Source organism: Pelodiscus sinensis, chromosome 2, assembly GCF_049634645.1.
Source record: "Pelodiscus sinensis isolate JC-2024 chromosome 2, ASM4963464v1, whole genome shotgun sequence".
Taxonomy (NCBI): domain Eukaryota; kingdom Metazoa; phylum Chordata; order Testudines; family Trionychidae; genus Pelodiscus; species Pelodiscus sinensis.
Window position 1 is genome coordinate 86,870,643 of NC_134712.1, and position 13,938 is coordinate 86,884,580.

At 39.2% G+C, this 13,938-nt stretch overlaps 1 protein-coding gene across 2 annotated transcripts in view; it reads left to right on the plus strand.

The window, feature by feature from the left end:
- GNAL (G protein subunit alpha L) overlaps positions 1 to 13,938 on the plus strand; it is a 312,920-nt gene that overhangs the window by 106,884 nt on the left and 192,098 nt on the right. Inside the window, exons 1-4 of one of the 2 annotated variants that reach the window (XM_014570679.3) lie at positions 8,865 to 11,162; positions 11,459 to 11,531; positions 12,382 to 12,436; positions 12,618 to 12,737. In XM_014570679.3, coding sequence (XP_014426165.1) covers positions 11,024 to 11,162; positions 11,459 to 11,531; positions 12,382 to 12,436; positions 12,618 to 12,737 — 387 coding nt within the window. In that variant the 5' untranslated portion in view covers positions 8,865 to 11,023. Of the gene's footprint in view, positions 1 to 8,864; positions 11,163 to 11,458; positions 11,532 to 12,381; positions 12,437 to 12,617; positions 12,738 to 13,938 lie in introns of those variants that run through there. The other variant, XM_006117488.3, reaches the window with a different exon arrangement.

Genomic DNA, 13,938 nt, shown 5'->3' on the forward strand with positions numbered 1-13,938 from the left:
AGCTACTGTGGCCATGGAGAGGGGCTTCTCACCTGTCCCCAAGTTGCTGCAGTGAGAGAGGGCTGGGGTAGTCCATTTCCCCCAAAGCAGCTTACATACTGAAACCATTATCCCGAGAGCAATGATTTAAATGAAGAAAAACAAACTTTAATTGAGTTAAGGACCCAAGCAATGCTGGGTAAATCTTCTAGTATTAAATAAAGCAAATACACTGAATGATGAGGATAAAAACATCAAATAGCTGCCTTGTTCCCTGAGCACTGTTCATTCTGTGCCCTAAATAATAAGGTAGGAGTCCTGTGGAAAAAATAGTATGTAATCCTGCAGTTGAAGAGCATATGATAATATATACATGCAAGGGGGCTGAATTAATTTTGAACAGACAATCTTACATTCTTGCATTTGCTATTTTTAAATGCTTGACTTTCCAGGTTCAGTAACCATCTTTTAACATAGTTTGGATTATTCCTATGTAATTTACAAAAGAAAGTAAAGAACATTTCTTAAACATCAAAATGTCCTATAGCACAGAATATCAAAATAACTAAAAAGATGTAGGAGGCGGAATAAAAAGAGAGGAGAGAAATACAAATCTTGCTTAATGGCAGAACAGACAGAACATCATTATTTGTATTCTAATGATATGCATCTTTGCAGTTTTGTGTTTCTGATAAATGCTTCGCAGGTCTAACAAGTTCATAGAGCCTTTCCCTAGAGATGTACAGACAACATTCTGAGCCGTCTAAAGTTTAGTAACAGAGTATTTAGCCAAAAGTTATAAGCTTTTGATAAGATACCTCACCAAAAGCTTAAGCCAAGTAGTCAATCATGGGATATGAGGGTAAGTGCACTCATAGATTAGTAAAAGACAGCAAACAACGGGCAGGCATAAATAAGTTTTCATAATGGAGAGTAGTGAGACTCTCCCTCTTCCCCCCCCCCTCAAAATATGAACCGAGACCAATGGTGTTCAGCATATTTACAAATGAGCGAGAAAAAGCGAGGTGACAAAATTGTAGGTGATATAAAATTACTCAAGACCAAAGCAACCTGAAAAATGACAAAGGGCTCTCACCAAAATGAGTGGTTGTGCAATAAAATGCACAAGTCATTAGGCACCTCTCCATTTAAACCAAGTGTTCTCAATTAAAGTGCACATATAGAGAACTGTATAAAAGCATGCAATAATTGTTACTCATCTAATGATTCTTCACTAGCAAGTTAAGATTTGATCTTTATTAGTGGTAACAAATGGGCTGATAGCAGGGCTGACATTCTACTGTATTTAATTGCAATGATATTCATACTGTTACAAGAGCATTAGAAATGTAGCTTCTAAAATTCTCTGTAATAAAGAAAAAAAAGCTTATGATGGGGCCTTAATGGAAGAGCAGTCTTGTCAGTGTATTTAATGATGTTGATAACATAGTGCTAAAACAGATCCCAAGCAGAAACAGCTGCTAATAGGTAGACTTAAGGGACTCTCAAAGGCCTAACCATTAGATTGCCCCATTTTAAAGAGGGGTGAAGTTATGGGTATAGTATGAAGTGGCTTTGGGAGGGACAGAAGTTGCTCCCCAAACTGTAAGCCTCCGACAGGCATACCTATGCCTGGCCTCAGTGGCCTGGCTGGAACTGCCAGTTCAGATATAGAAGTCAAACTATGCCTAAGGGTGAAATTATCAAAGTAAGCGTGAAAACTTCATGCCATTTTGATTCTGCTTTTCTAGATTCAATTGAAAATTATGATTGCTGTTGTGACCAGGGTCCCAAAGGAAGGAAGCTGAAGTTACTCAATTAGGGCCAAACTGCAATGAATGGGGCAGCCTCTCCCCAAAGCTGGTGGTTATTCTAATACTTATATTTACCAAACTAGCACAAAAGAGCTTTCATAATAACTCCTAGATTGCAGGGGTGGACAATAATTGTTGGGGGGGGGGGCATTCCAAGATTTTGGAAAGTGGTCAAGGGCCACAATTTTCTGTAAAGGAGGTGCAGGGTCTAGGATGGAAGTTGGATGCAGAGGGCACATGGGATAAGGGACTAGGGTGCAGCATACGGTGTGAGGTCTGAGAGGGAGTTTGGATGAAGGAGGAGGTTGTGACTTGAGTCAGGGGATTGGGTATAGGATCAGGAAGGGGGTATGGGTGCAGGAGAGGATTCTGACTTGGGGCAGAGATGTAGGAGGGGGTACAGTTTCTGGGAAGGAGTTATAACCTGGGGCACCCTCTCTGATGTGGCCCCCAACTGAAAAGGAGAAAGACACTCCCCATATTCCCCTCACACACCAGAGTCTGGAGGGCTGCAGACTAGTAGATTCTGTGTGCTCCAGCCCCATGTTGGGGCAGCAAGAGGGCTGGAGCCCAGTGCGGGCTTCCCAATGCTGGGAGTCCCTGAGCCTCAGGGATCCAGATCCAGGCAAGCCAGGGGCCACATCTGGCCCCTGGGCCTGAGGTTTCCCACCCCTGCTTTAAATGCACATCCACAATGCAGCCAAAGTGGACTTGGATGAAGTGGTGGATATCTTTGCCTGGAAATTCCCTAGAAAACTGGAGCTTCAAACTCTCTTTAAAGATGGAAACTAATTATTAACATGTCTTAGACACTGCTGTGAACTTACTGTAATGAAGAAAAGTTTGCTGTTCCCTAAAATCTATTTCACAACTACTAGCCTCTATATAGTCTTACCTGAAAAACTCTATAAAGACGAAGACTGGAATATTTTGGAATATTATTTTTCACTTACGATATTACAGCAAGATCCCAGAAAGTAATTTGTATAAAACATTTATTACTGTATGCATTGTTCATATGTTATAACAAAATCATTTTACCAATCACAATTTCTATTCAAATGTTTCATTAACTTCTCTTATGCACACTCATTGCATGACTATTTGGAACTCCTTTATATGTAAAAGAATTACAGCCAAAATTTACACAAAAAAGAACACAAACCCTCTCCAGGCACACAAATTCCTGCATATGGCCCTGGAGTCTTTAGGTGAACAACAGGCAATCGTGGAGATTTAATAACTTATATCTGAAGCATTACCGGTAATTAGCTATACAGAGTAATATTAGACAATTGCCTGGCATTCACAGATGGTTTGCTCTGCATTTCAAAGAAAGATGAATACAGTATAGACAGAAACCATTTAATTGTATTGTTAACCTCTCATAATATACATGCAGACACACAAATACAAACATTACCTACCAAAATGTTCTTTAAGGTTGAATTTGGGTCATTTATTTCTGCAAGCTACTTAACCCTTTCTATCCATGTGTCACATCTGTCTGTACAAATGTAAAGGGAATTTTACTAAATTCTAGGGCAGGGGTGGCTAACTTCTGGCTCTGGAGCCACCTGTGGCTCTTCTGATGTTAATATGCATCTCCTTGCTCAGGCACCAACTCTGGGGCTGCAGCTACAGGAGCCAAATTTCCAGTGCTCAACTCCTGGCTCCACTTCCTCCTCCAAGCATATTGTGCCCTTGCTCCTTCCCTTCCCCACAGAACTTTCTAAGTGCCATGAAAAAGCTGACTGAAGTGGGCAGGAGGCGTGGGGAAGGAAGAGGAGGCACTGATCGGTGGGGCTGCTGGTGGGCAAAAGATGCTGAAGATGGGAGAGGAGGCACCTAATGGGGACTGCTGACAAATTACTGTAGCTCTTTGGCAATGTACACTGTGGTAAACTGTGGCTTCTTCTCAGGCTCAGGTTGGCCACACTTGTTCTATCTAGAGTACCATTCCCTTATTGTGAATAAGTTTTCAAAAATCCATTTAATGTTTTTAAAAAGTAAAATTTCCCCAAAGTACATATGAAACATTGGTTAGTAAATTATTTACGTGTTTATGGGTTATGTTCTTAAAGTTGGCTTTTAAAAAAACTAAATCCCCATTTCCGTGATCTTTCTTTTCTCGTTTATACTTTGCTTTCTGACTCTCTTACTTGCCCAAGACGGATTTTGATGTAATGCTGTTGGACATTCCTAGAGTGTAATCTGGACTTTGGAATAATGAAAAATATCTTTTCAGATGGTCAAGCCCAGTTTTAAAAATAATGCAGGGTTTGCTGGGCCAAAATTTTGAGAGTGCGAGAATTATGAGTGCTGTTTGTTAGTCATTCAATACAGACAATGAAAAAAGCTTCATAGTTATGAATCTTTCTAACAAAGCTCTGGACTCTCTTTTTTGCATAGATTAAAACTTAAATATTAGGAGAACCCCCAAGACACTGATTAAAACACTGGATAAAACACTGATTTGTTTGCATCTTTTAAATGTGTAACTTAATTCCTGTAAAATGTTCTTTCCTGCTGTTCTAATAATTTTGTATTGACTGAATGTTTTTTTTAATTGAAATGGGTCTTCAGTTAAAAGAACACCATCAATTTGAAATGCAGTTAGTTTAAAAAAAAATCATGTGCTACGTAAGTGCCCGTGTCCCCTTGCCAGTTATAAATTTGCAATTGTACTTTCCTATTTTTAAAAAGTATATTTTCTTTCCTCTCTGTTACTGCGTGAAAGACCCACATAGTCAGGAAACTAACTGTATTGTGGGAAGGAGTATCTGTACAAAGACTGAGAAATATTTTTTTTAAATATTGCCAACTCCTAAGCATTCAAAAATTGAGTCAGGACCCCCAAAATAATGAAATCTTAAATAAAAAATACTGGATCCTCAGTATTTGCTGTCTGGTTTTTAATATGCCAGGTGTTTCCATTCATTTTTCTTCACAACCATGAGGACGAGAAACTTAGTTTTATTATTCATTTTATTTTAAATGAAAGCTGCAATTCTGAAAGGAGGTTTTAACAAAAAATATGACATTTGTGAAAAAAGCACAAGAGATAGCAACACTGCAAAACCAATACAACTCACCTCTTCTTGCTTAATCGGTTATTTGGGCCTAGGCTATACTTAGAAAGCTTAGATCAACAGTAGGGATGTTAGCATGTAGTCGTTAACATGATTAACCGATAAGCCTGGGTTTACTGGTTAATCTTAATGGCTACACACACTCCCTCCCCTCCCCCCGCCCCCCCCCCCCCTAACAGAGACAGCAAGGACTGGAAATGGGAGGCCGCGCCCATGGAGAGTCGCCTGCCCTCCCATACTTCCTTCCACAGAGGTCAGTAATGGAGCCCCAGGCAGCAGAGTTACTGGAGAGAAAGTGGAAGCCCCAGCCACCAGTAGGGGTACAAAGCCCTACGCAGCAGTGAAGCCACCAGAGGAGAATGGAGCTCCAGACAGCAATGGGGTCCCTGGCCACTGCAGGGAGAGTGGAGCCCCAAGCAGCAACTAAGCCCCAGGGAGAAAAGTAGAGCTCCCTCCCCTGGCACTGTAGGGAGAGCAGACCCGTGGGCGGCATTGGAGCTGCCTGGGGAAAAGCAGAGCCCCTGGGGGGGGAGGGGCTGTGTAATAACAGATGCTCCCCCCCCCCCCCCCACACACTGCATTGACCTTCCCTGGTCCAGCAAATTCCCTGGTTCAGGACCAGTCAGGTCCCAAGGGTGCTGGACCAGAGAGGTAGCTCACCAAAGCTTATGCTCTAAAACAAATTTATTAGGGTAAGTCTTTAAAGTGCCACTGAACTCCTTATTGTCCATGAAGGTTATGCCCCATGCCTTCTCCAAACTGTGCACCTCAGTGAAGCTGCTACTTAGTCAGTGACTTTAAACTGATTTGAACTTCAGATTGGCCACATAAATGCAAATTTAATCTTCAGACAGAATAGTGATAGAAATGTAGCTGTGTTAGTCTGGTGTAGCTAGTCTTTAAAGTGCTACCTAGTCCTGTTTTCTGTTTAATCTTCAGACAGTTTTTCTTACTTGTCTTTATTTTTTTTTCTTTTAGAAGGGAAAACAAAGAGTAATCGTCCTATTTATTAATGCATTGTTAAACTTATAGAATTAAATACACAAAGATACAAAGCCATTTTTTCAGAATTGGCTTTTCCATATTGGACATGCTTAATTTAGCTCCGTATTTAATAATCTTGTCATCAGAAATAGTATGTTACAAGTGGTCAGATAAATATTCTTATGGAAACCTTACCTTTTTAGTTCCTGAGCTGTATGGTTTTTTTAAACCTATGACTGTAGCATTGAGACAGTTTTTTGGTTTTGCATTAAGATGTGGCTAATACCCCTACATTGGGTTAATGGGAGCAGATTTATCTAATAATTCTGAGGGAAGAAAATCACCTATTCTTAAGAGCAGTAGGTACCGAGAGCTCAATTTATCTGAGTGTATGTGCGCTTAAAGTTGGTAGGTGCATGTGGGAGTTAAGCAGGCGGAGCGGTGTGATTCCTCCCTTAGATGGTGCAATGCCTGTGCTGGAGGATAGTGGCAGAGCGGAGAGAGAGTTTTGTGAAAGTGAAGACGTTTTTGCAGACAGGAAGAGCCCGTTCTCTGTTTGTTCCTCTTCGCCTTACGATTTTATTTGTGCACATTTAAAAAATCGTGCTTTTTTAACAAGTCAGAGTGAAATCCACCGCGGTGATTTTATGAAGGAAGCCTGCTAGGAAATCTGCACCTTAGACCTGAAGCTGCTGGAGCTACATTCCCCCGCCCGGTCGGGGGGATAAGGGCGGGGCGGGGCATCTGCGCATGGTTTTTCTATTGATCCTCACCATTACATTCCTGCTTATAGACCCTTTTTCCCTTTCAAAAGGCAAGCGGAATTGAAGTGGAAAAGTGGGCTTTGAGGGTCTGGTTATTCTCTTGCAGAGAAGCAGTAACGCGCTCTCACTCACGTATTCACATACGCAACTTCCATGTGCGTGTGTACCTCAAACTTAACATGCTTCCTTCTCAGGAGAAACACGAGAGAGAGTGAGAGAAGGGGGAGAGCAGGAAATAAATTAGTTGCTGCATATTCATTTGAAGGATGTGCACTGTTTCCTGGTTTCACAGTGAGATCCTACCGAGTTTGTGCACAGCACAGAGAGAAAAGCTGAATTATAATTGCACTCATGCAAACATATTTCAGTGCATAGGCCGAATGTGTGAGTGACTTAACAACAAAACGTTGTGATCCCATCTCAGGAGGACAAGGATCTAGAGAAGGACATGAGCAAGAGGTGTAGCAGGTATCTCTCTTCTCTTGTATGGGGTTTGGCTTTACCCTTCGTGAGAGTCTTTTTTTTTTTTTTTTTTTTTTTTTTTTTTTTTTGGTCTGGTAGTATGGAGGCATTGCTGAAATTGGGCAATCCAGAGAAAGATTAGTTTATAATTAAATTACTTTCGAAGAATAGGTTTATTTGTGTTCCTGTGTGTGTCAATGTTGTGATCTGTTTCCGAAACAATAGGAGACAATGTATATTTACATCTAGTTGTAAGGTTCTGTATTTTGCAGTACTGGCTTGTGCACAGAAAGAGACTGGATTATAATTGCAGTTAAATATAATTCTATTATTTCTGTGCACAGGTTTCAGTTGTGTTATATTTCCAAATTAGGTGATCCCATCTCAGGAGGAAGTGAGCAGGGAGGGTCAGAGGCCAGAAGAAATAGGAACCTATCTGCTCTTCGGAAATGGATAAAAAATGGATATATCTGGATCCTGACAATTTTTGGCACTGAGTCTTCTGTACCATCAAAACAGGAAGCGTGTCTTCCTGATCCAATTCCACCAAATAGTTTGACACCAATACATACTAGACCTAGGGTATTGTAAAATTTCAGATTTGGCTACTGTATCCATATAGTTTTTGGCCCTCAAGTCACATATGTTGATGCTTGAATAGAGAGCAATTCTACCTACTCCTATTGCACCCCAAAAAAGAAAAAGTGTGGATCCTGACACAAAACATAAATGTCCCAAAAACCCAGTTCTGGCACATGGATCCTTCCAAATTCATACACGCTAAAGTTCCATGGCATTATAGAGAACAGGTGTGATTGATACTGCACCAAAATATTCTGGTTTGTAATGCATTCCCATACAAGAAAGCCTAAGAAATCCTGTAATCCATCTGGATCTTGACAGTTTTGGACCCTAAATTTAAACTCTGTCATCTAATAAGAAAACAAATATCACTCCTATTTCATTTGAAAAATCTGGATCTGTATACTTTCTTGCCTCATAGTACTTGAAAAATACCGATCTGGTTCTTTCTAGGTCTTGCCAGTTTTTAGCCCTAATCTCCCAAATTCAGTTGTTGGGGGGAGAGGGAGGGAAGTGAAAGAGTAACAACAACTTCCAGACTGGAGCAAACTGTAATGCAGCAGCACCGCAAAAAATATTTATCTAGTACCTTTATCCAGCTAGACTTTTTTTTAATCTGTAAATCCCAAACTCAGACTAAATAGAAAAGAGCAGTTTCTCAATTTCCATTGCAAAACTCCAAATTTTATATACTCCTGATCAGCTGCACTGCAAAGACACATACCTGGTACCAGAAATTGCTGGATCCTAACATTTTTGGCCCCTACTTTCCAAATTGTACTGTCAAAATAGACTACTCATGTTGTGTTTCCACTTGATACAAAATTTCCAGGCTCTGACATCCCACTGCAAGAGTAATTCAAAAGCCCACATTGGTCCTCTTTTTTTGGCTACTAACATCTACATTTTTTTAAAATAAAGGTCAAAGGTTAAATCCCGGTGCTGTTGCAAAATCCCATTGACTTCAGTAAGGCCAGGATTTTATCCTGAGAATAGTTGCTCCTAGTTTGTTGTACCAAAATCTGGTCCCTGATCAATCCTTCCTGACAAGCACTTGGAAAAATCCAGTTAAGGTAAATGGATGGTGATTCTTGCTTGTGTATCTACAAATTATTATTTTGTGGATAGAGGTAAAAAAATGGGGGGATATCTTTTTGGATCTCAGTCCGTGTTCTGCCTTCTAAGTGCTTATCTGCTGAAATGGTTCAGGAACTAGATTTTTTTAGTAGACTAAGAGCTGTGCTTGGTTACTATATATAGACTACAATTTAAAGGTTTATGGCCAAAAATTTGTTGAATCCTGCAAGACTCAGGTGTCATGTGTGCAGTTATTGTTCTTGCAGTGAGGTGTGAGAGCAGGGTTTTGCTGACCAACTAGAAAGCGTCACATAGGTTGTCTGTTTTGATGAAGTAATAGAGGGCCAACCTAAAACAGTTTCAGTAGGCTCCACATGCTGGATATTGTGACCTTGTACAGGTTGATCAGCTCCGGTTCAGCAGCATCCGTGGTCTGACATGATTTCAGTTAGCTGGATATCCACTTATCATGGGCATGGCCAACTTCCTTGCAGTTCCTTAAAGTTTGCTTGCACCAGCCAGTCCTAGCTCTCAGTATTCTGTGCTGATATTTAGTTCTAAATTACCCCTAAATGTCTTCTGAGACCAATAAGCAGTGGACATGTTGGTGATGCTGCTAAGCATAAGTATGTTTTCTATGCTTTATATACTTATTTCCTTGTGCCAATACAGTAAAATTATGTAACAACGCTAGCACTTTGTTATGAAGAGAGCTGATGTAACGCATAGGCTTATATATGGTTATCTGTAAAGTTATACTTTATTAAGCAGCATTGCAAGTGCTCTCCCACTTAGGGATGTAAAAGAGTAGTCAAATAGTCAACTACTACTCACATTTCTCCCATCTCCCTTGATGTCTCTATATCAGAGGCAGCAAGGCAGGGGGAAGCAGGAGCCGGTACTGAGCCAGTCCTGGCCTTCAGTGTACTGTGCTGTTATTTAGCACTAATTTACCCCAAATGTCTTCTAAGAGCCCAGTAAACAGTGGAAGTGTTGGTAACACTAGACATTTGACCTCCCTTGGTCCAACAAATTCTCTGGTTTAGCACAAGTCAGGTCCCGAGGGTGTCAGACTAGAGAGATTCAACCTGTACTATTTAGTAGGTCAGTTCCTAACAATCTCCATGTTTGGGGACATTAAAGAAACTGTTACATTTTTTTTCTTGGTTTAGACAGTAGATTTGGGAAGAAGAGAGTTAAACATTGGTAGACTAGCAGGAACCAGATGTGTTTTCCAGTGCCATTGGGATCACTGGATCTTTCCAGTGTAGTAGTAGGGATAGTTACACTTGTTTTCTCTTTTAGTGTTTGGAGGTTAGGGTAAAAAATTGCCAATATCCAGATTTTTGCTAATAGCTAGATTTTTGTGGCACTCGTGTACAGGAATAGGAGAGTCCAGAATTTTTGATACAATAAGTTATGTTTGTTCTCCATGAATGCCAAGGAATTTTGGTATGGGACAGGGGTTGAAAGTCAAAAATGAATTTGATTGGGTAGGTGCCATCAGATCTTGATTTTTGCAGATGAGATGTGCAAAAATCCAGAATTTATTTGGTACCATAAGCATGGCTTGACTTATTCACTATGGAGAGATCAAAATTTGTCAGGCTGCAGATGCTGGTTTAGGATTTTTGCAACAATCATACTCCCTGGGATTCATCAGGATCTAAATTTATTACTTATTTTATTTTTTATTTAAGTAGCAGCTTAAGACTAGAACTCTCTTTCTGTGGCACAATTTGGGACTTTTCCAAGTCAAAAATTGGCAGGTTTCAGGACGAATCCAGCACAATCCAGGTACAGCTTTTATGTCTTTCCTTCTCTCTTCACTTGTGTAGGGTTTGTAATTTGACTGTTTCCTGGTCTCACAGAAAGAGGCAGTGCTGAGTTAGAAAGACAAAAATAGACCTTTACAGAGAAATATAGGGATTGTGTGTGTTGAGGGGAGGGAGAGAGGAGCGCAGCGTTAGGCTGGTTTCCAGGAGGAGCCCTTCTCGCTTTCGTTGTGTGTTAGACATTTTTGTACAGATTTTTTTCAACTTAAAAACGTTTTATTTCTCCCAGCTGCTCTTTGTATCTCTGTGGGAGAGAAAAAAACAAACTCTGTCTGATCAGAGAGAAACCAGAGACCATTTTATCTGAGCAATCGGGGGAAGAAAGAAAAGAGAAACCGTCGCAGGGATATAAATACCTATCATCTCTTACATATTTCCTGTAAATAAATCTCTGTAGAAAGAGCACAATTTGACATCTACTGTAAGCGGCAGAAATGGGGTGTTTGGGCAACAGCAAAACAGAGGATCAGCGTATCGATGAGAAAGCGCAGCGAGAAGCCAACAAAAAAATAGAGAAGCAGTTGCAGAAGGAGAGACTGGCTTATAAAGCCACACATCGTTTGCTTCTGCTGGGTAAGGAAGACGGAGGGGGGGGGGAGAGATGAGAGTGCAGTTGCCTGCACTCCCCCTGGTAGGGGTATAACGGAGAAGCTATGTGATTAATATGTGTGTGAGAGAGTGTGTGTGTGTTAGATACAAAGAATGCAGGCAATTTTATTTCAGCAGTATGTGAAAAGTCCACAGATTGAGCTGTGTGTGGGAGCCACATGGATACATACATATAAATGCTGTTGGAGATGGGAGATGCTGCTATCATGTCACCAAAAAAACCCGTATATACATGGCAGTATTCTGTCTTTTTCTTCCAGGAGCTGGTGAGTCAGGAAAGAGCACTATTGTGAAACAAATGAGGATCCTACATGTCAATGGATTTAATTCAGAGTAAGAATTCTTGATAATTTTAGTATTCTGTTTGTAAATATACACTTGAAACATATTCACACACAACACATGGGGTATTTTCTCTCTTTCCTTCACCTTGTATGTATGTGTATTGGAGGTTTTACATTGGCTTTGCAAAAATAAATAAATAAATAAAATGGAAAGGAAAGAAAAAAAAGAAAGAAAATATTACTGCTAATAGATATTAGTATTTTCTGCTTCTGACCCTCTACTGTATTTTACACTGTTGCTACTGCAGCGCTTGACAGGCCCCTCTGTAGCAACAACATGGCGACTACTTTTTGCATAGCAGCAAATAACTAATAATTGTATCTGTGTGTAATAGAGAGAGATCTATCAATTTGTACACAGGATGATGGGGCTGCTGCAGTTTTTCTGGTGGTAGCATAAAACTGAAACCAGTTTGCATGAATGTAATACACCCTATATTGGTGGGTGACATGATTTCTCTCCGAAGAACTGTTTGCCAGTATTTAATATTAAGTGTATGCTAATTTTAGACCTGCAAGATTTTTAAACTATACAGTATCTGTTATGAATTGTAGGGGCATAGATTTAGCATGCTATAGAAATGAAGGAATGACTTCCAATCCCACCAGGAAAGCTTTGCAGATTATGATTATCTAATATCACAAAACAGGCAGAGATGTATTTTCACTGTTTTTCTAGAATGTGAAAAAAGTGATGGGTGAAAAATAATCTTACAGTTCTTTTCAGTCAGCTAGTCATAAAGGTTAAACAGCAATTAAGTAATCTGTAAAAAATTCTGAATGTATTTCAAATCAGCTGTTTTAAGAGAAGTTAAATCATGAATTCTGTTTTAATGCAGAGAAAAGAAACAGAAAATACTGGATATTCGGAAAAATGTTAAAGATGCAATTGTGGTAAGAACACATTTTATACTATTCTTAAATGCTTCTACATACTGGAAGCCAAAAGTAATATGCTCTCTAGGATTGTGTAGAGAAATCCCATTTTGCTGATCAGATTGGATTATGATCTATTGATCCTCTGTTTTAGATTTAGCCAGATTAATGTGTCTGTTTTTGTTTTATCCAATTCTAGACTATAGTTTCAGCAATGAGCACTTTAATACCACCAGTTCCACTAGCCAATCCAGAAAATCAGTTTCGAATGGACTACATCAAGAGTATAGCTCCACTTTCTGACTTTGACTATACACAGGTAAGAATAAAAAACAGAGTTGTTTTTCCTCATTTTGAGAGAGAACACAAAGCTTTGACTTTGATTTTTAAAATGAGTTATTTATTAATTGGAAGGTGTTTCTTAGAAGAAGTTTGTTGCAGCATTATCACCAAGTGAACTGTTTTAGCATTACATGAAGTTGCACCTGTTTTAATGTTAAGTTGGTTCTTCAGTAATTTTTGTTTGTTTTGTTTTAAAGAGGAAAACTAAATGCAAAGGAATTAAGATTATTTGCAATTTCAGTGTCTCAATTTAGCATTGTTGTGAAAGTTATTTTCTGGGCATAATTTTATGCAGCAGGATGTCAGTCTGAGAAATTACAGTATATAATTAAGAAACAGAAACACAAATGATCTCTAATAGTGTATGTAGCTTTAAAAATGTCAACACATTTTAATTCTTATTAATTTTCGTACTAATATCTTGAAATATCTGATGGGCAAGAAAGGTGTGTTCACCACCTATTTGTTTTGTTTCATTTTTGTATCCTATTGTTAAAATCAACAGTGAACAATGAGAATAGGAAGATAGAACTATTTCTTTTAATTAAGTCTGAATGGTGCCATCTTAGGGCTGGGTAGAAATGTAAAAACATGTTGGGCTTTCTGAAATAATCATTCATCTGTAGTGTAATTGAAAGTATGTCACTTAGGTTAATTTGCAGATGGATGTTGCTATTTACTGTGAATTATCTTAATCTTATGATGTTTATTACTGCTTATAGAAACATGCATTGGGCGTTTTGTGTGAAAGCAGTTGCCTAGAAGTTTTGAGTATTAGTGGAGTTTCATTGTCCCTATTTATAATTAATTATAAAATATGGTTGTCAATAGCAGTTTGTTTTGGATACAGCAAACACTGAAAAATCTTTTCTGTTCTTGGTTAAAAGCTTATGAGTTATTGATATTGTCAGTATTGCCAAAGCAGTCATTTACTGTAGGATGTTTAAAGCCAAAGTTACTTGCAGGTGGAAATGGTTGGGGCGGGTAGGGGAAAATACTTGTTTCTTTAATATATTGCTCATATACACTAGTGTGTGTTTTTGTTGCCTCTGGTAAATCTAGTGTTTTGAAGGTTCAATATTAAATAAAATAAATAATCAGACATCTTATAGTGTTACAATTTAACATAGAACTCAGTAGCCGAGAGCTGTAACTGCAGGCTACACCCACATGCTGTA